The 20,558-nt window shown below is 26.5% G+C and overlaps 1 protein-coding gene across 3 annotated transcripts in view; it reads left to right on the top strand.

Moving 5' to 3' along the window:
- LOC136984976 (uncharacterized) overlaps window positions 1-20,309 on the top strand; it is an 89,574-nt gene extending 69,265 nt beyond the window's left edge. For all 3 annotated transcript variants that reach the window (XM_067282133.1, XM_067282132.1, XM_067282134.1), the window contains 7 exons: window positions 3,441-3,585; window positions 8,217-8,404; window positions 10,846-10,988; window positions 11,081-11,270; window positions 11,365-11,536; window positions 14,826-14,961; window positions 15,148-20,309. In XM_067282133.1, the coding sequence (XP_067138234.1) occupies window positions 3,441-3,585; window positions 8,217-8,404; window positions 10,846-10,988; window positions 11,081-11,270; window positions 11,365-11,536; window positions 14,826-14,961; window positions 15,148-18,521 (4,348 nt within the window). In that variant the 3' untranslated portion in view covers window positions 18,522-20,309. The remainder of the gene's footprint in view (window positions 1-3,440; window positions 3,586-8,216; window positions 8,405-10,845; window positions 10,989-11,080; window positions 11,271-11,364; window positions 11,537-14,825; window positions 14,962-15,147) is intronic.
- The last annotated feature ends 249 nt before the right edge of the window (window positions 20,310-20,558 follow it).

Here is a 20,558-nt window from a genome sequence, read left to right as displayed (position 1 = left end):
CATACATTAATCTCAACTTTTTTAGGCTATCTTCAATGTAAGTTAATTTACCAATAATCTTGCTTTCACGACAACTTTGAAATGATCTTGACTGTACATTAATTTTAAAGATTGTGGTACCATTTTTGTCTGAATAAATACACAGATTATATTCCTTCAGTTTGGATATTTTAATACCATACACAACTATATTTAGAGAATTAAAACAAGAAGCAGCATTGTTCTACTACTGTTCTTTCAAAAGACTGCCACATTGACATGTAATACTCTTAGAGCCACTTAATCTGACTTTAGTAAGCTAAATATGTTTTTTCAGTTCCAAGCACAGTGAACTACTAAATGCTATTCACTTTGGTATTTAGTAGTTCTGTGCAGTATTTTTCTAAAGTAATGCATTTGAAATCAAAAAATACACTTACGTAAAACCAGACAACCGGAGTGATTAGTATTCGGGTCGCAAACGTTTTCCTAGCCTCTTCTAGGCTCTTCTTCAGGCTTAGTAGTAATAAATTTGAATATATTCCTTTTTGAAAGAAACGAGTTTCGAATTCCGTCAAACAGGAATATACGTTCCAACATTTATTACTACTAAGCCTGAAGAAGAGCCTAGAAGAGGCTAGGAAAACGTTTGCGACCCGAATACTAATCACTCCGGTTGTCTGGTTTTACGTAAGTGTATTTTTTGATTGAATCACCGGTGTGTAAGGAAGATTGAGTAATGCATTTGATAAAGTATAATAAAATTTTACTCTATAGATTCAGAAATATTGAATCAAAACGATATTCATTATTATAATAACATAAATAAAACGTTTTGAAATGTGCAACCTTTCACAATTAACAGAAAAGTCTCTAGGCAATCATCTGAGAAACTACTTTGAATTAAACACCGAAAATTTATTTTATGCAATACCCATTGTCATGCAACTCCTGTGAATAATAATACATTGTGTGTCAGTTCTTAGTAAATTAAAAAAAAAGTGTATCTTATTTTATTTCACCTGTAATAGTAATAATAATATAATACTAAATTCAAATAGTTGTTGAAAAATAAACACTAGGATAAACTTTCTAAAAATTAATTTCACAGAAGAATGCAACACTTAATGAATTTGTTAGAGTAAAACTGTGCAATTACTTTTATTTTTACTCTTATTATTACAAAAATGTCTTCAAATACGAATGAAAATAGATACTGTACACTAAAGATTAAAACAGTAATTATTTTTCAATTTAAAAATAATTAGTATGAAAATAGTTTTATAAAAATATATTACAAAATATATAAATTAAAAATTTGTAATATAAATACAATTATTAAAAATCTAAACAAAATTTTAAATTCGTATTTTTAGTTTTGGGGCCATTTCATATTTCTATTGTCAGAATATGGATATGATGGGTGGTGTCGAGGTAAGACAAAGAAAGAGCGGACTAAAAAGGAATGTACGTTAGAGCACAACACACGTTACAACTAAAACTAAAGTAACAACTAGAGTAACAGTGGCAATTTACCTTGACAGAGTTCCCATAACCCAACTCACCCCTCACATAGCAGAAGAAAGGGCACAACAATTACAGGAGTAGAGGTCACCTTCACAACTTCTTAACATCTATAATTTGAAAAAAAACTTGTTATGTAATTTTTTTGAAAATTCTGTATTCTGTATACAAATATGTATATTATTGAGAGGTGGAGATTATTTTTGTCATATTAAAAGTCAGTTCAAAAATAAAATTGTTAATATACTTTTTAAGTAGATTAATAATTTTAATTTTGAATTAATTTTAATAAGATCGAGTAAGACAAAATTCATTTGAATAATTAAATATTAAAGTAAATATCCATTTTAAAAAATGAAAATGATTAAATAGTCAAAAATTAATGTTACTAATTACGATTTCTCTCCTAAAAATTAGAGATGGAAGATTTAGTGTTAAAGGTTTTAATTGTATAATTTTCAGTTTATTTTATTTAATTTTAATATAAAATATATTTGATACATCATAAATTTTTATAAGAAGACTAGATTAAATTAGATTTAGATTTAGAAGAAGATTTAGATTAAATTAAATCTAATCATAAAAATTTTAAAAAATGAATACATACAGTAAACCCCCCCTATAACACGGGTTCATATAACACAGATTTGTATAACATGGTGAAAAAATTGCGATTGTGTTTTGTATAACACGCTAAAAGAGACTCGTATAACACGGTAAAACATTATTGCAGACTCGTGTCACGACAGGATTGGTCAAATCTGGACCAATAGTGGATATTGTACAAACCTTTGAGTTTAAACGAGCACTGAACGTACTAAAAAGACATTTATTATTCAACAGCCATAAAAATTATATTTTTATTAATGATGTCTCCAAAGTTAAGTTATTTTTCTGCGAAAAATTCGCTGATCAGGAAACACACGCCTGCCGTTCGACGAGCCGCTCCGTGACAAAAACAAGCTTAAGCAATGGCGTTGTCGAACAGTGCACACTCGGTAAGTAATCCTACAATTTTTTGTTTATAGCATAGTTTATATGGATTATTCCCAAAAAATTATACGTGATTTGGAAATGTTGAGTCAAATTAGTCTAGAATCGATTAATTTTACAGAAGAAAACCTTTCAAACAGCCATAGCCCCTAACTGCACACATGCCGGGCTGTAATTGGCTCATGTATTTAAGTGACTCGTACAACACAGATTCATGTAACACGGAACGTATCTACCGTGTTATAGGGAGGTCTACTGTACTTAAATATTTTTCTTACAAAAATTCTAACAATTGACATAGTTTATCATTAAACTGTGCTTATTCACTCTAATCATAATACTTTACATTTATAAATATTTAATATTTAACTTTTTATTTGCTGTAATTATTACTGTATTTTGAAAATATACTAAAAAGTTGATATTCTTAATTATTATGTAATATTATGATTTTTTTAAAGCATTCATTTTGGCTTAATTTTTATAATCTTATTAGAAAAATAATGATTAATTATTTTTATAATAAGATTACAGAAATAATTATTATTTTTTTAATAACTTTGAATAAAGATTAAAAGATTAATACTTTTCATAATAAGATCAAACAGGACATTTTTAAAATCATTAAAATTATTTAAAAATGTCATAGCATGCTCTTTGATCAAGAGATTGTGAAGAAGATTTTGTTTATAAATACGTCAGAAAAATTATCTAAAAAATATTGATGAAACAAAAAAGTATAATTTTATTTATTGTATCTTTATTGTCATTAAACGTGTTTTCAAGCTGAAAAGTTTATTAAAGTAGAAAATAAATCAAAAAGTTGAGACAATTGATTATTTTAACAGTTAGTAAAAAATTTTCAGTAATTTTTACTATAATAATAAATACTAACATTTAATTTAATTTTTAAATTAATTACTGTTTAATTGTTAAAATTTTAGATTGGCATTCGACGAGGACAAAATACCTGATCTAACAGACGAAGCAATTTTACAAGATATTCATTGCATGGCTTCTTTGTTAAAAATGTATTTTCGTGAATTACCAAATCCTCTCTTAACTTATCAATTATATGATAAATTTGTTGTAAGTATTTTTTTTTTATTCGTTTAAATTTCTTATTAATTGGTCATTACTGATATTGATTTTGAATTTTCTTTAACACAAAAATAGAATAATTCTAAGTAAAAATTAGAACTTGGATGATGATATTTACATTTTTAAAAATATATAAAAATATCACAAATATACAAAAAGATTTTTGTCTTTGTTGTTAACACACCAGCAACAGTCCAAAAAAGTTTTCATATACGGACATGACCTTTCATTAGAGGCTCCACCTCTGCAATAAAATGCAATCGGTATAAGCATCCTCTGGCAATTTTGCCAATATCTACTTTTAATATTTACAATACATTTAATTTTTATTTAAATGTATTGTAAATATTGTGATATTGGCAAAATTGCCAGAGGATGCTTATACCAATTGCATTTTATTGCAGAGGTGGAGCCTCTAATGAAAGGTCGTCTCTATGTATGAAAACTGTTTTTTGGACTGTTACTGGTGTGTTAACAACAAAGACAAAAATCTTTTTGTATATTTGTGATATTTTTATATATTTTGTAAAATGAATAATTTTGTTTTTTGTTATCATTTTGATACATTAATGTTTAATTTATGAAAAATACATAAAAATTCTATTTTAGAATACACTGCAGTAGCTAAAATTATGATTCATTTTGTTTGAAGAGTGTTTCGAAAGATTTCTTGAATAAAATTTTGTAAAATACATATTTCCCAGTAGTGCAATTAAATTAAAAACCTTGTATAAAGTAACATATGATCAATAAAATATTTTATAAATTGTGAATATATCTAGTACAGTTGGTTCCTAACCTTTTTTGACTTAGGAAAATGGGCTGCCGAGGGGTGTACATAAGTTTTATGTCGTGACAAGCAGTGACATCTTGGTCAATTATACAGCACTGTACAATTACATGTAAAAAAATTTTTCTTTTTTAAATTGAAAAGCATTGGAGGAAGGAAACAGATTACAACTAAGCATCTAGTGTCGTGATGTCACCAAAAGGCCTCAATGCAGAATCCAAATATTCTTAGTATATCAGTCGTTATTAATTTTTTTTTAGCATTTTCCTTAACCACTAAGTGCATATTCCCAGTCGGAAATTGCTGATCTAAAACATTTATCCATCCAGCATGTCCAGTGAAGCAGCTACATTACTCTTTCAGTAATAAAAATTAGGAGAAAATAATCATGTCCACTTATTTTAAGTGTTAGAATACATTTATCTTATGTGTTAATTTTTAAATTATGAAATTTAAATGATGATAATTTAATAAAATGTAATAAAATGATAACTTCATTTTATTACATTTATTTTATTTTATTACATATATTATGTAAAAAATACAGAATTATTTCATGAAAATTAAATAATTTTTAATATTCTCTGATTGTAAAAAATTTAATTATAACAAGAGTAAGATTGTTATATCTTTACTGTAGCTCTGATTAAGCTGTATGTAATTTGTTATTTCTTAAATAATAATTATAAAATAAATAATACTACAAGGGCAGATTTTTTCAACCTCCGTTAGTTCATAAAACAAAGGCAAGTGTAAATAACAAAATGAGTTTATTACCAAAAGTTAGGTACAAACATGGTTACTTTTCGACATAATCACCATGATGATTGAGGCATTTGTCTATCTGACGAACAAACTTTGAAATCCTCCTCCTCATAGAATGTTGCCCTAGTGACTTGAGATGGGCCAACACATTGTTTTGAAAATCGTCATTAGTCTCAAACCTCTGCCCTCCTAGCCATGTTTTTTTAGTGCTGGGTGTTTATAATATTCCAAGCTAGCTGGAAGTCTGAAAGTCTTTACACCTTTAATGTGTGAAGACTTCATCTCTTATTGGTAATAAATTCATTTTGTTATTTTCACTTGTCTTTGTTTTATGGTGCATCAGAGATTGAAAAAAACACCTACATAAAATTAAAAAATTAGTAAATAAATAACAAAGGAAAGCTGACAATTGACAATCTCTTGTATCTATATTCTACTCTAAAAACGTCAAACTTGAATATCCATATGAAGTTATATAATTCAATAATTAATCCCATTATATACTATGCCAGTTCAATTTGGGGTCTCGATTTACTTATTTAAACTGGAATCTTTCCAAATTTATTTTCTTCGTAAACTTCTCCATCTAGAAAGATCCATTGCTGGTTATGCTATACATAACGAAACCAATCATATATGCTTATTTCCTTTTTTTCTCAAAATTATAATAAAATTCTACTACCGTATAAAATTTAAAAGTGATAATAATTTAATGGTTCTACATCAGGAAATTATCAAAAAAGCAAAAACATAAGTTCAAACCAATTATGGCAAACTAAGTTTCAAAAAATTTGAAACTCATTCGGTGCATCTGACCTACTATTCAAAGATAATTTGCAAGACTGGAAATATATACTCTATAGTGTCGAGGCTATACTCTTGTAGTGTCGAGGATTAAACAAAAAGTTTCCAATGTTGTGTTAAGGCAAGAGTGTAAAGGATCTTACAAATAAACACACTTTGAAATCTTGTCAATATCTATATTATCCTTTATAATAATTAGGACCATTGATACACAATATCTATGCTTGTAACAACTACAATTAACCCGTCTCGCGACATGAAATTTGCCGATGAAGCCTTATAACATGTATATAACCGACAATTATATCAGACTAAAACTAAAAATCTAAATGTGTATATATATATATATATATATATAAGTATGTACTGTACATATCACATAAATTACACAATACTCATAAGTGGGCAATCTTCTAGTATATCACAAGGTCATTCCCAAGCTGGCCTTCTTTTCCAAACCATGTGTAGTTTGTAGAAACAAGAAAAGAATTATTTTTACCTTCTTCGTGATGAACTAATAGTTACTATACATTCATCTTAACAATAACCATTCCTTGGTAAGGGAACTTAGATGAAAATCTGATCTTCTGTGCAGATGCAAATGGATTCCTTTTTTTTTTTTTTTTTATTTCTGTTGTCTTCCTGTCCCCTTCTCAATGACGAGCAATGATCCTCACCTCTTACTTGGAAGTCCAACAATTCCTCTGTCCAGGTGGTAAGCTGGCCAACAAAAAAAAAAGGTGTCCGGTAACATGTAGCACTGCATTTTATATTGCCCGCCATCCAGGGCTATGGCTGTGTCCACATGGTACAGACTCAACCAATCCTCTGTCCGCTTACAAGCACCCGTCAAAGGGTGATACTGTACCACAAAACAATAACCATCACGATAATACTTCAAATTCCGACACGGACAAAATGGAATGCATATATGTATATACAAAAAAACATAAAAATGATAATAAAAGTAGTGACCGATCGCTACACTCTATTAATCGAATCTGCAATAATTCAGTCTATTAACAAGGATCAAACAAGTTTAAATCAGAGTAAATATCATCCCTGGTACACCAACCTACTCCATATACCATCTTCACAACCATATATATCTAAATCAATTAATTTAAATTTGAAAAGATTAATAGCACAAATATACTTTAATAAATATTCTATTTACATCAACAACAGTTATATTAATTTTGCAAATAATTATTGTATTTGGTGCAATTCCAAAAAACTCTCACTCTACCATCTGATACAGGATTGTCAAGGCTTAACAAATGTGTGCGACTCACTCGATATCAAACAATTCAATGTAAATCACTCCTTGAATTTAGATAATAAAAAAAGTTTTATATAAACTATATAATTACTTTATCAAAATTACAGAAACATTGAAAAACTTAACTTAATAGTTCATTGTTCATTACTACTAAATAACTGATTTTATCTGTATTAATAACTTTAAGGCTTTGATTGTTATTATCCAACAAAAATATACTTGTAATTAATGTTATAATGATTGAATAGTTTACATATATAAATAATAATCATTTTTGTAATTTTCCTTATTAAATGTAACACCCCCTTAACAGGGAAACTCTCCCTCTTTGTGAATAAATGTTTATTTATTAATTTTAATAATAATAATAAACTTAAGACTGCTAATTTTTTGTTTTATTAATAATCTGTACATATACACAACAAAAAGTTAGCATAACTTAATGCAGACATTTTCAATTCATAATGATAATTCAGAAACTAAATTACATAAATTGTCAAAATTTTATTTTGAAAATTTATGATTATATACAATAATTGTTTCGAGTTGTTATTAATAATTATCATTTAATATATCAATTTATCAATTAGTAGTAGTAGTAATTGATTTTAATTAACAAATATCAATAACTGGAAGTTCCAAATTACATATCTAATTTAATAGTTTTGATTAACAAAGAATTTATATATAAATTTAATTAATTTAAATGAATTAAGTTTGTTTATTTAAGTTTTAAGTTATGAACAAATTGTTTTCAGTCGATAAATTATTAATTTTTAAAATCTCTGTAGTCTGTTTTATACTATTCAGATTACTGTTGATATAAGAAAATTAGTTCATCTCTAATTGTTATATTAATTGCCAGTCTATATATATACAAATATATAAATTGCAGTTTTTATCAGTATCTTAATATTTCGTTATAAAATTTTATTGATGAATTACTTTAAATTAAAATAGAAGTAATTAATTTAATAGGCAGCTGTTCAATCTGATGATGATCTTAGATTATTAAAACTAAGAGACGTAATTCAACAACTTCCTCCTCCTCACTATCGAACTTGTGAATTCTTAATGAAGCATCTTGCCAAAGTCGCTGCTTACGGAAATAAAACTGGAATGACTCCAAAAAATGTAGCTATTGTCTGGGCTCCTAATCTTTTAAGGTAAATAAATAGTTTTTAATGAAGTAATATATATTTTTACTTATTATAAACCTAGTTTAAATATATCAATTTTGAAATTAACTACAGTAAAAATTTTCAATTTTACTTATTTTATCTGAAATTTAAGATTCTTTGAATTCAGATAAAATGAAACTTCAATTTATGTATTTAAATTGAAATTCATAACAAATTTTTCTTGTGAAAAATTGTTTAAGAACGAGCTTGTTTAATTAATTTCTTAAAATTTTGTATTATCCAACTTACAGAAAAATAACTCAAACCGTCTAAACTCGTAACTGATCACAAAATTGAACGTAAACATCTATTGGCAAGCAAAAACAATTTAAAATATTCTTAGAATTATAAAATATATAGCTTTATATGTTGGTGGCTGGTAGGTTGAGGCATTTAAAATATCAGCCTACCCTTCTGAGGAATTTTTTGTGGACAGTCTGTCTTGGATATGTTGAACTCCTCCATCCTTCTACTACCTCAGCTACCCCTATTATGGGTCAGACCAATGTTGATCATGATTATAAAACCCTTCATTGTGTCCACAGGATGGAAAGAGTTAAGAATGAAAAAAAAAAGTATTATAATATTGATAAATAAATAGATTTATACTTAACAAAAGCATTTATTGCCAAACATATTTTAAACACATTTGTAAAATTAATGATGATGAAATGCACAAATTTATTAGTCAATACATAATATATTTTTTTGTAAATTTGGAATAATAATGCAAATTTTGAATGTGGATTGAATCAAATTTTATTGTGTAAGATTGATACTTAGATATCAAGGAATTAGTTTTATAAGTCGGAAGAATATTTGCTTTCAAATTGTGTATAAGCATATAAATCAAAATTAGAATCTTGAAATCAAAACTACAGTAAAAAGAAAATGACTTCAGTTATTTTGATAAAATTTTGTGTGTGTGAAACCAATACAAGAAACTTGATGTGGAGTTTATACATATTTTAATTTATTTCATTGAAATTGATACAATGATTTGTAATTTTCTTAAGTAGAAATTTTTAAAGATCTTAATAAGCATTGTTTTAAATTGTATATTTCTGATTGTGAGTACAGATTTTGGGTACATGCAAAATATAAAATTTAAAAAGTATTTGTTAACTAAAAATTCAGTTAATTGGTTAATTCCAGTTAGTAAATTTAATATACTCTGAGCATTGTGCCATTCAAAATTAGAACTTTACAATAATTAATTTCACACCTTCCTTACATCTTCCTACAATACTTTATTAAAAACAAACATCTTTGGCCTAATTTATGGGTCTGCTTTAGGTTCTACACATTCAAATTGAACGGTGTACTATGTTCTAAAATTGGAATGTTCTGACTTTAAACCTAGGAATTTTGGAACATTGTACTATTTGGTTCAAATGGTACAATGTTCCAAAATTCCACAGTGTACCATTTGATTCAAATGTGTGTAACTAGAAAACTTAAGGAAGGTGTGAAATTAATATCTTTTATATGTCATATAAAAAACTAATTATTAATGATATATAGCTCGATGGCATACGGTAGTGGTTGGCTTTAGTGATAAATAATACATATGAGGAGTTCAGTGAAAAATCAGTACAGGTGACAAATAGTGTAATTTGAATATATTAGTGATTAAAATTTAACATTGATTTAAAAAAATCATATTTTATTAAACTAAATAAATAAATAGATATATTTATTTGCATATTAATGACATTTATTCTCATGTTATTTTTAAATTAATACTTTTTTGTATTTTTAATAAAGAAAATTGTTTTGTCACTTATACTGCTTTTCCACTCACTTCATATATTAAAAAAGAATGTTTTTCAGAAATAAAAAAAATATATACATTAAAACATTTTTATAATGTCTACAATGAAACTTTCTTCTGATAGGAACAAAAACTTGAATGTTTGTACTAAAATTCATTTCAATTTATGTCTGATATTTCATTGCTATCATTAAATACATAATGGAAAATTAGATTAATGTATTCAAGTAAAAATTTTCTGTAGCGAAATTGTATAAAGTAAAAAAAAAAATGTTTTATTTTACAAGGATTTTTGGACTTTTTTTTCATGTGATCAAAAAAGGAATGTTTTTGAAATTATCATAACAACAAAAGTATTAAAATAAAAGTCTCATTCTTTCAGCATGTAAGTTTTTAAGTAAATAAATTTCAGATAATTCGTACATTAATGGTATGTTTATATCAGTTTTTATGACAAAATTATACAAATTCGTATTCTTAAGTAGTAATTTATTTTGAATTTAAATTAATAATTAAAGATGATAAAAAATATTAGATAAATCATCTATTAATTTATAATTTACTTTAAACAAAAAAAAAATATTTTTTAATAATTTTTTGAAAAAGTTTTAAATCTTATTGATTAAAATTTTAATATGAAATTTCTTTATAGGTCTAGAGACGTGGAGGGTGGTGGTGTTGGAGCATTACATGTCGTAGGTGTACAAGCAATTTTAACTGAATATTTGATTAGATATGTTGATTTAATCTTTAGTGACAGAATACCAGCTTTCCCGAGTCCTTGTTTGGAAGATGGTGCATATTATGTTTTTTTTTTTATCATTAGTTTGCTTGTAAACTTATCAAACTTCTAATGATGATTTAATAATAATTTATTTAAATTTTAGGAAGTCCAAAAAGAATACGACCAAAATCTTTAGCTATTTCTACTCCAACAAAATTATTATCTTTAGAAGAAGCAAGGTCGAGAGCTCTTTCTGCGAATCTTCTTCCCATGCAACAGAAATATATTGACGTTGGTGGCGGACCTCAAAATCTTCCCGAAAAGTATCATACCGTTATCGATTTACCTATCAAGTAAGCTTATCTTAATATTTAATATAAATACTTTTTTCCTTGTATAAAATTTGAACTTTTCCTTTTTTTTTTTTTTTTTTTTTTGTTAATTTAGTAAACAAGGAACTAACAAATTAAAGAAATCACCATCGGGGTGGAAATCCTTTTTCTCCCGAGGATGGTATTCAAGTAGTACCAGGGGTCGCAAAGAAATTCATTCTTCAAACAGAAGCAGAAAAGGACATAAAATTAAAATTTCACCTCAGCAAACACATTTAGCACTTCAGGTAATTAAGTTACATGTAGTTTTCTATTTTATATAACTAAATATAAAGTACTGTAGTTATAGATTTAATAATTGATTTAGGAGCCATGTAGATAATTCAATAAATTTCCTCATTATTTTTATTTCATATACATTTTTTTTTAATCTCAATTTCTTTCTTTTTGTTTTGTAGAACAATAAATAGGGGGTATATTACTAGCTATTGTTTAAAAAATATCTAGTAATATTTGTATTATATAAGTTTTTAAAATAAATTTCTGTTAAATAACATACATACTAATAAAACATACAAGTTGATCTGCATTTTAGTCCAGAAATTAGAATTAATTGGAGTACAAAAAGTGTTTTATATAACGTTTTATTTAAGTAAAAAAAAAAAATTGGTATTAATAATCATTTTGTTGAAATTATACTGGATTATTTATCAATCATTTAATTATTTGTCTAATTTTAGTATTAAATTATGTCTTTATCTGTTGATAAATTTGTGTTTTAGAACATTGTTATAAACAAAATTTCAAACATTTTTTTATCAAATAACATGACGGATATGTCATCGTATTACGAAATATGTATATCGTAAAATAAAAATTAAATTATTATCTAATATTTATACAATGTTAGTATATCACCTGATATTTAAACCAGTAAATTTTACAATTGTTTTTTCTTTATTAATTGGCAATTTTTTAAAATTTTGGAAGCGCAATATGAGGGAATAAAATATTCATACATCAAAAAAAAAATATTACATTTATTAACTTTGAAAATACTGAAAACATTACATAATATTACATAACTTCATGAAATTTACAAAAATATTTTTATTATTATTTTCTTAATATTAAAAACAATTTAATAAATTTTTGTTTAAATGATTCCAAAGATTCACATTGAGAAAATGAATATTATTTTATTTTATTGTCCTAAATAATAATTTTAAATTGAATAATTTATTTCGACCGTCGGTACTAAAAAGCTTCGGTTGTAGGTTACGACGAATTATAACTTGCAAAAAATGGTTTAAGAATCTTATAATTTTTTTTTAATTCAATTTTTATCTTTAAAATGGTTTAGACATTTTATTTTATTATACAATCAAAACAATTGATATTGCTTTTATAATAATTTCCATTTTGATTTAATGATAATTGCTTGAACTTATTTACTTCAAAAATAAATAAATAACATGCATGTTCATTTTTGTTTAAATGTAAATAAAAATTATAAAAATTTACTAAAATTAAACTTAAGCCAATGTAATTCATTTCATACAATTTTATTTTCTTCAGTTGAATAAAGTTTAATTTAAATAAAAATTTCAGAAGTTTAAAATAATTTTAAACTGCGTAAATACTAATTTATTAGTATCTTATTAAATAATTTAATAAGTTAACTATTTTTATTTTGAATACTAACCATAATTAATATTTACAAGTTACTATAAAAGAAAAATATTAAACTCAAAAGAATATTTTTATAAACTTAATCAACAATATTGTGTTAATTTAAGCATTGGATAAGATTTTTTTTAAATATTTTATGTACAAGAAAAATTATGCTTAAATATAAGAAAAAAATCCTTTTAAATATTAGTTAATCCATCTACTATTTAATTTGTTAATAATTTGATTTATTATTTATTTTATCTTTGTGTCCGTTGACAAAAATTTAATTGCTCTCAGATACATATAAAGCATATTTTTACATTTAAATAATATAAAGCATATTTTTACATTTAAATAATATAAAGCTTCAGTCATTAAAATTTACTCGACGTATAACTTCTAATTCTTTGTTTAAAAATTACAAATTAGTTATTTAAATGAAAATAATAATCTAAAAGATAATTACACTTTGATTTTAAGGTATTAAATACTTTGTATGGCTGCAAATATACATATTTAGTTATTATTATTTCTGAAATTACTGTTTGTAGATTAGAAATATTTGAATTATATTAAAAATGTTTGGTAAATTAAAAATCAAACATAATTTTCTTCATTTAAAAGATCTTTTTCAATTATCTTTACAAATTAAAAATTACAAAAAAATATTCTGATATTTTTGTTTCACTTGGAAACGTTGATGAAAATTATTTAGTAAATTATTAATTTTATAAATAATTTTATAAGTAAATGATATGTAAAAGAATGTTTTATTAAGTATTTTTTGAAAATATTGTAGCTAAAGAGTAAAATTATTGTTGGTATTTAACTATAGTCAATTTTTTTAGGATTCAATATGAAAATTTAAATATTTTATTTTAAATGTCTAAAAACATAACGTGTTAAAATGTATATACATTAAACAATACTTTCGTAAATTCAAATATTTACTATTAAAATTACACTGATATTTTTTGATTTTTATACGTCTTGAAGCAATTTTTAATATGTTAATGGTGTCATGCAACTAAAAAATATTTTATTAGTATGTTCTAATATTTTAAATCGTTGCTGTAGCTATATTTTAATATCAATATTTTTAAAAAATGCATGAACAGAAATTCATTTAAACATATCTTTTATAATTTATCTAAGAGAAATTTACTGATGTTCAAAACTGATTTATGAGGTCGATTCAATGAATAAGGTTAGTAGCCCTTATTTATTGAATTATAATTTTCTTAAGACTTATAATATTGAAGGAATATATAGTAATGCAGCCATGTATCAGTAGTCATCCTTGCCAAGTGGCATTTACATTCATCACACAATTTACAAAACAGTGTTGTCCATATCAAACTGCACTGGGATTGAACATTTAGCTGTTGTTTGATTTTTGACTGCCAATGACAGTAGTTCTGATGATATCTAGCAGGATGTATTCACAATATGGAAAGTTGTATGTGTTACTATAAAAAGCTTGGGTTTAAACGTCTGAAGGTCATTGTTTGTTTGGCTTGCCTTGAGCTTTTGAACCCACTTGCAAGCTTTTTGCAGCTATGACTCTATTGTGCATACAACCTCTCACTAATATGCAAGTGTTTGGCTGTTGAAAGTCAAGTAACAGTTTGCTGCTCAATTGTGGTGCAGTTTGATATGAGTGATGCCCTTTTATAAACCACTTAGTGAATGCAAATGCCACCTGTCGGGGACGACTATTGGTATAAGGCTGTATACTCTTTCAACATTATTAGTCTTAACCTTATACACTATATTATTTTTCTTTAACAGTGCTACTAATCTTGTTTATTGAGTCTTCTTCATACATAATATAATAATATAGAATTAAAACACAAATATGCTTTTTTTAAATATTTAATTTGATTTTTTTTTTTCTTTTAGGACAAAGCTGTAACAGAATCAGATATTTCTCATATAACAAAATTAAGAACTGTGAAAAGTGCTGAATCTCTGATGTCTTTAGGAGGTGGAATGTCATCATGTAATTCTGAAATATTAAATTCTTTTAGTCCAAGTGGTAAGAATATCAATATTAAATTTTTCTTTTCTCTTTTATTTTTACATGTAGATTGTCTGTAGATTGTTTGTAGACAATCTTCATCTAATGATAGTTTGTATGAAATTTCTCTTAAGCACGAATTTTAACTATTTATTTGTTAATCATTAATAAATTTTTATTCATTTCTTTTCTTTCTTTCTCTAGATGGAAACAAAATGTTTTCTCCTCATCAATTGTCAAATGATGAAGCAACTATAAGTGAAAATGGACAATTTTCTCCTTTTAAATCACCTAGTCATCTGAAACACATTCGTTCCATGTCTCATGATTCGTACTTTGAATCTGGTTTAGGAATTCCATTAGAAGAAGAAGAAATGGAAGAAGAAAGTTCTATATTTCATGTAAATAGTGTTAGTGATACAGAATCTACTAAAATAAAATATAAAAAATTAATAAACGAAAAAGATGATGAGAATATAAACATAGATTTAGAAAATTTTAAAGTTATTACTGATGATATTTCTAAAACTGAAACTGATATTATTGAGAAAACAACTGATGATACTATGCTTGATCTTGAAGTGGAAAAACAGATTAACAGTTTAAAAGAAATTCAGAAGCAAATTGATGATAAAATCATTGAATCTGAGTCAAGAAAAAGTTTAAAAATTGAAACAGAAATGAAAGATTCGAAGCTCGCGGATGAAGAATTAGAGAGTGAAAAAGATAAAGAAGATAAATCTGAAAATGAAAGAATGAAACCTGACTATCTGGTTAGTCAAACTTCACATGCAACTTCGACAGTCTCAGTTACTCAGACATTGCTAAAACATGTGGGAGATGGAGTAGTTGCATACCGCAGCCCAGAAGATATTCAGCCGTATCACTCGCCATTACGTATAAATCATTCATCGCATTATTGTCGAGAATCCAACACAGAAGCATCAAAAAGTTCAGGTGATCAGTACGAAGAAACTATTGTTGTTGAAATACATGCTATACAAGATTCCTCTGAAGAAGATAATGAAAATAATAAAGTTAAAGACGGTGTAAATTTCCATGAAAATGGAGAGTTGGTCGATCAAGATATTCATTTGAATAACGATGAACTTTCAGAAAATGGAAAAGAAAATTCATCAAGATGTTCGTTAGATTTAAGTGATACACAAGAATTATTGTTGAATATGTCAATGGAAGCAACAATATCTGATACCCTCAGTTTATCACAATTACAGTCATACGACTCAGTTAAATACAGCACATATTCAGGAAGTGCGGCACAAAATAGCAGTAATTTACAAGTTACTGCAACTGATAACATGTTAAATACACCAGAATCACCCACAATGGGCAATATTTCAGATATGCCAAGCACTGTTGAAATTTCTACCGACGAAAGCTTTGATAGAACTAATAACAGTTCAGAAACTGATAAAATATCAGATAATATTTATGAAGATAGTAGCAACGAGGAAACAAATGATGTCGAAAAATCTGATATGAAAGTTTGCGAAGAGAGACAAAATATGGAATTTATTACTCTTAGTTCTGCTGATCAAAAGGATGATACTGAAGAAAGTGAAAGATTGTTATTAGAAGCTGTAGATGAAGAAAATGATAAAATTTCAGAAAATGAAACAGAAAAAGTAACAATGACAAAATTCTCTGAAAATAAGGACTCTGCCATCACTGATCAAGTGGTTGGTAATCTGTTAATACAAGATGATGATCTGATAGATTTTAAGGATCAGATTGATGGAAAAATTGATATAACAAATTTTGACAAAGCAGATATTAATGATAGTTCTGGAAATGCAAAAGTAAATTTGATAGATTCAGAATTAAAACATGATAATTTTCAAATCTCTTCATCAGATGTTAAAACTGATATTTTATCAAAAGAAAAGTCTGTTGAAAGTAGTTCGTTTGTTGATGTTCCACAAGAAAAGCATTCTGTACATTTTGAAATGAAAGATAACGTAAATCATAAAGCATATGAAAGGATCTTGTCTTCAGAAAATTCTTTTCGTGTATCTTCTATTCTCTCAGATGGAGTATTTTCTTCAATTGATGCAAATAAATCACCATTTTCGCTAAGAAAGCAATTTGGATTAGAAAAACTTTCTCCAGTTTCTCCAGTTGAAGAATCACGCAGAAAATTTGAATCTGAGATTGGGAGAACGATTGTCAGAGATCGCAAAATGAGATTAGAAATGGAACAAATACAGGCAGAACGTCAGAAAAATGATTTGAAAAAACAAGTATTAGTATCACCGGGAGAATCCTCTATTAATAATAGGCCACATTCTAAATTGAGGCATCATAGTTCTGAAGAAATTCCCTGTAGTAAATTAGCTGAAAATAGAATATATGATGGTTCAGATGTATGGCGTTCTACGGGAAGACATGCAGCTCCATCTTCTGAGAAAGATCGGAAACGAGGTTCAGATCCACAAGATATTTTATCTCGTTTCAGAACGGAACAGATTTATTTAGAGCAAAAACGATCTTCAGAACCAAAATGCATTTATTTTGAAAGGAAGTCTAGTGTTAAGGAATTGTTATCAAAATTTGAACCTAAATCTACTAAAGATAATAGTAATACTAGTCATCAGCAAGTGAAACGTGAATTATCCGAAATTCCCAAACCCCAATTAGACATTTGTAATGACTGTAAAATGGGGACAACTTCATTACAGATCTCACTCATGAAACCACACAACGAAAGTTCTGGAATGAGAATTCGTTCTGAATCTGAACATCAAGAAGTATACCATTCTTTGCCTGATTTTTCATTCCAGCCATCATCTACAGTTCAACGATCAAGTTCTTCCACAAGTGTGCCTTCAGTTCTATCTTCGAAAACAGGTAAACTTTTATCTAGATGTTGCTCACAAGAATCTCAAGTGACCCCCATTAAAGTCATATGTAGTAAAACGACATTGAAATCTCCGATTGCAATACGACCTCAAAGCCTAAATTTCGAAAAATCAAAAACTGCAAAATCGTTGATTTGTGAATCTCCCGACATACCAAATCGAAATGCATTTTTAAGTCATGTAAATATTAGTAACGAAACAGGTAATTCTTTGTTAAAGAAATCTGATGGTTCACAAGTTTCTACCAATATCAGTCAATGTTCATATCAAGATCACCATTTGCATACATCTGGAAAAGAATCTTTCCAATGTACGAAATTTGAAAATAGAGAAGAAAGATGCATTGAGAAAAAAGACCAATTAAGATCATTACATTCGAATATTTTGGAAGGATTGCAAGAAAATTCAGAACCTAATGAATTATTAAGCAATAACAGACATACGTATGCCGAACAGAAGGTACCGGTTAACACTAATTTACCTTCAAACGTTTACGGTAAAAAGAGTCTAAATTCATCGTTAACATCGGGTACGGCAAGTAAGTTCCCCATTTCCTCTTTACATCAAGAAAATTCAACAGTTTCCTCAAGGACACCTAAATGCTCTTCTGTGATAAATTCTTTGGTGCAAGAATCTGAGATTACTACGAATATCAAATGTGAAAATAGTAATTTGGATGTGCCAAAATCCAAAAAATAATGTATTGTGTGATGATACAGTAATTTATCCTAGTCAGAATGTTTGTTCTTCCTGTATAAGAAAAAAAGATTATATATAAAAAGAATATATTGGACAGAGTTAAAAAAAAAATGAGTATCACATACGCCTGACTGTTATGTGTTACTAAACTATTGTGATGTAAGAAATAGTTAACACTTAAGCATCTAACCAAAAGGATATTTTATAAAGATCCAAATCCACTATTTCAATATTAAAATACTCATTTCGCTCGGTTCGAGTTAATCTCCCATTTTTAAAATATTTCCACGAAGAAATTTTAGCTAAAGGACAAATAATTGCTAACTTCAAAGAAATTAGAATTATCAAAGCCTAGATTACTTTGCAACTATGAAAATATTCAGTACTTTAACAGCATTCACCAAAAAAAAAAGTACAGCAAAGCGTAATAGGATTAACTCGATTCGAGTGCAAGGACAACAGATGCCAGTTCATCTGCCATTAAATTAATTACACACACACAAAAAGAAGAATTCATTATAAAGATATTTTAATTGTGATCATTCAATTTTTTTAATCATTGTCAGAAAATAATTTTGATCATAATTTTGTTTTTATTGAAAGTAAATTATTTCATATAAATAATTTAAGAGGAAAAAAAATTATTATATAAAGATATATATATATGTATACAAGCATATTTAAAAGTTTTTCAGATTAATATTTGTATATGGTACTATTCTATATTGATAATTTTTTGTGATATTTAAATTATATGTTAGGATTTTTCAGTGATTTGTATTGTGAATTCACTTCATCTCATTCCATATAGCTCATTATTACTATGCAGCTATTTTCCACTAGTTCCTGAAGATGAGAAATTAATTTATGTCATCATTGTCGGATAATCCGAAGTATATTATAATTTATTCCATTCCATTTCATTTGTGAGTGTGCGCTGTGTATAGTGGAACTTTTTCTGCAGTTTAAACACCTGTGATCAATGATTTTTTTTGAAACTTTTATATGTATATATATATAAAACAAGGCTAAACAAAGGAAAACTCTCTCTCTAAAAAAAAAACCTGTTTTTTGATACTAATTTTTATCATTTGCTGCTCTTTATTTCTATAAATTTTTTTTAAATATATATATATATATATAAAAAATACCTTTTAATCTATGTGAATTTACTACAATATGTGAAATGTGCTTCATATTTATAGTTTTATTCAGATCTAGTTAGATTAATAATAGTTGAAAAAATTTGTATAATGAAGACAGGTATGGAGATCGAGACTTTGAATGAATTTTTAAAAAATTTATTTTAGAAGTTTTGATTTTGTAAACTAATTAATTTGATAATATAAATTTAACACAATTTCTTTGTCTTCTTTTAGCTCAAAGTTTGTTGTTCATAAATAAATTGCAAACTTACAGGTGTCTGCAGTATCAAGTTTCATTATATTTGAAGATGTTATTTACTTTGTATATAAAAGAAAATGTTAAAAAAAAAAATATATATATATATATATATATATATATATATATATAATTATTGATTGTGTGCAGAAGAATGAGATATACGAAAAGTACACAAAGAATAGCTCAAAAGAAAAACGAGAGCAGTTTTTTGAATGATAAAGAAGAAATTGCTCAGTACAAAACTTTTCTCTTTGCTATGTATAAAGCTGTTCTACATAGAGGTGGCTGTAAATAATATTAACTGTTTTTCCAAACTTTCCATTATGTACAGCTAATGTAGTTTTTGTTGATCCTATACAAAAAATTAAAAAAAGTTTAATAGTGTACAGTTATTTGTCATTTATTTAAGTATTAAAATTATAATTACTTTCTTAGAGTCTTAATTTAATAACCAAGCCGCGAAACAAGTAAATAAGATTAATTTCCCCAAATTAACATTCGTCTTGTTCGAATGGTATGCGATATTACGTAAATTTGACGCGATTCTTACGGGAAAATGTGATAATGACGTCAAATTGATACTTCCTGTAAGAAATGAACAATTATTTTCGTGTAAAATAATGAAATCGTAAG

Source organism: Centruroides vittatus, unplaced genomic scaffold, assembly GCF_030686945.1.
Source record: "Centruroides vittatus isolate TY-2023 unplaced genomic scaffold, ASM3068694v2 contig_941, whole genome shotgun sequence".
Lineage (NCBI taxonomy): Eukaryota > Metazoa > Arthropoda > Arachnida > Scorpiones > Buthidae > Centruroides > Centruroides vittatus.
The sequence above is the reverse complement of the archived record's forward strand: the minus strand, read 5'-3'. Positions and strand labels throughout refer to the sequence as shown.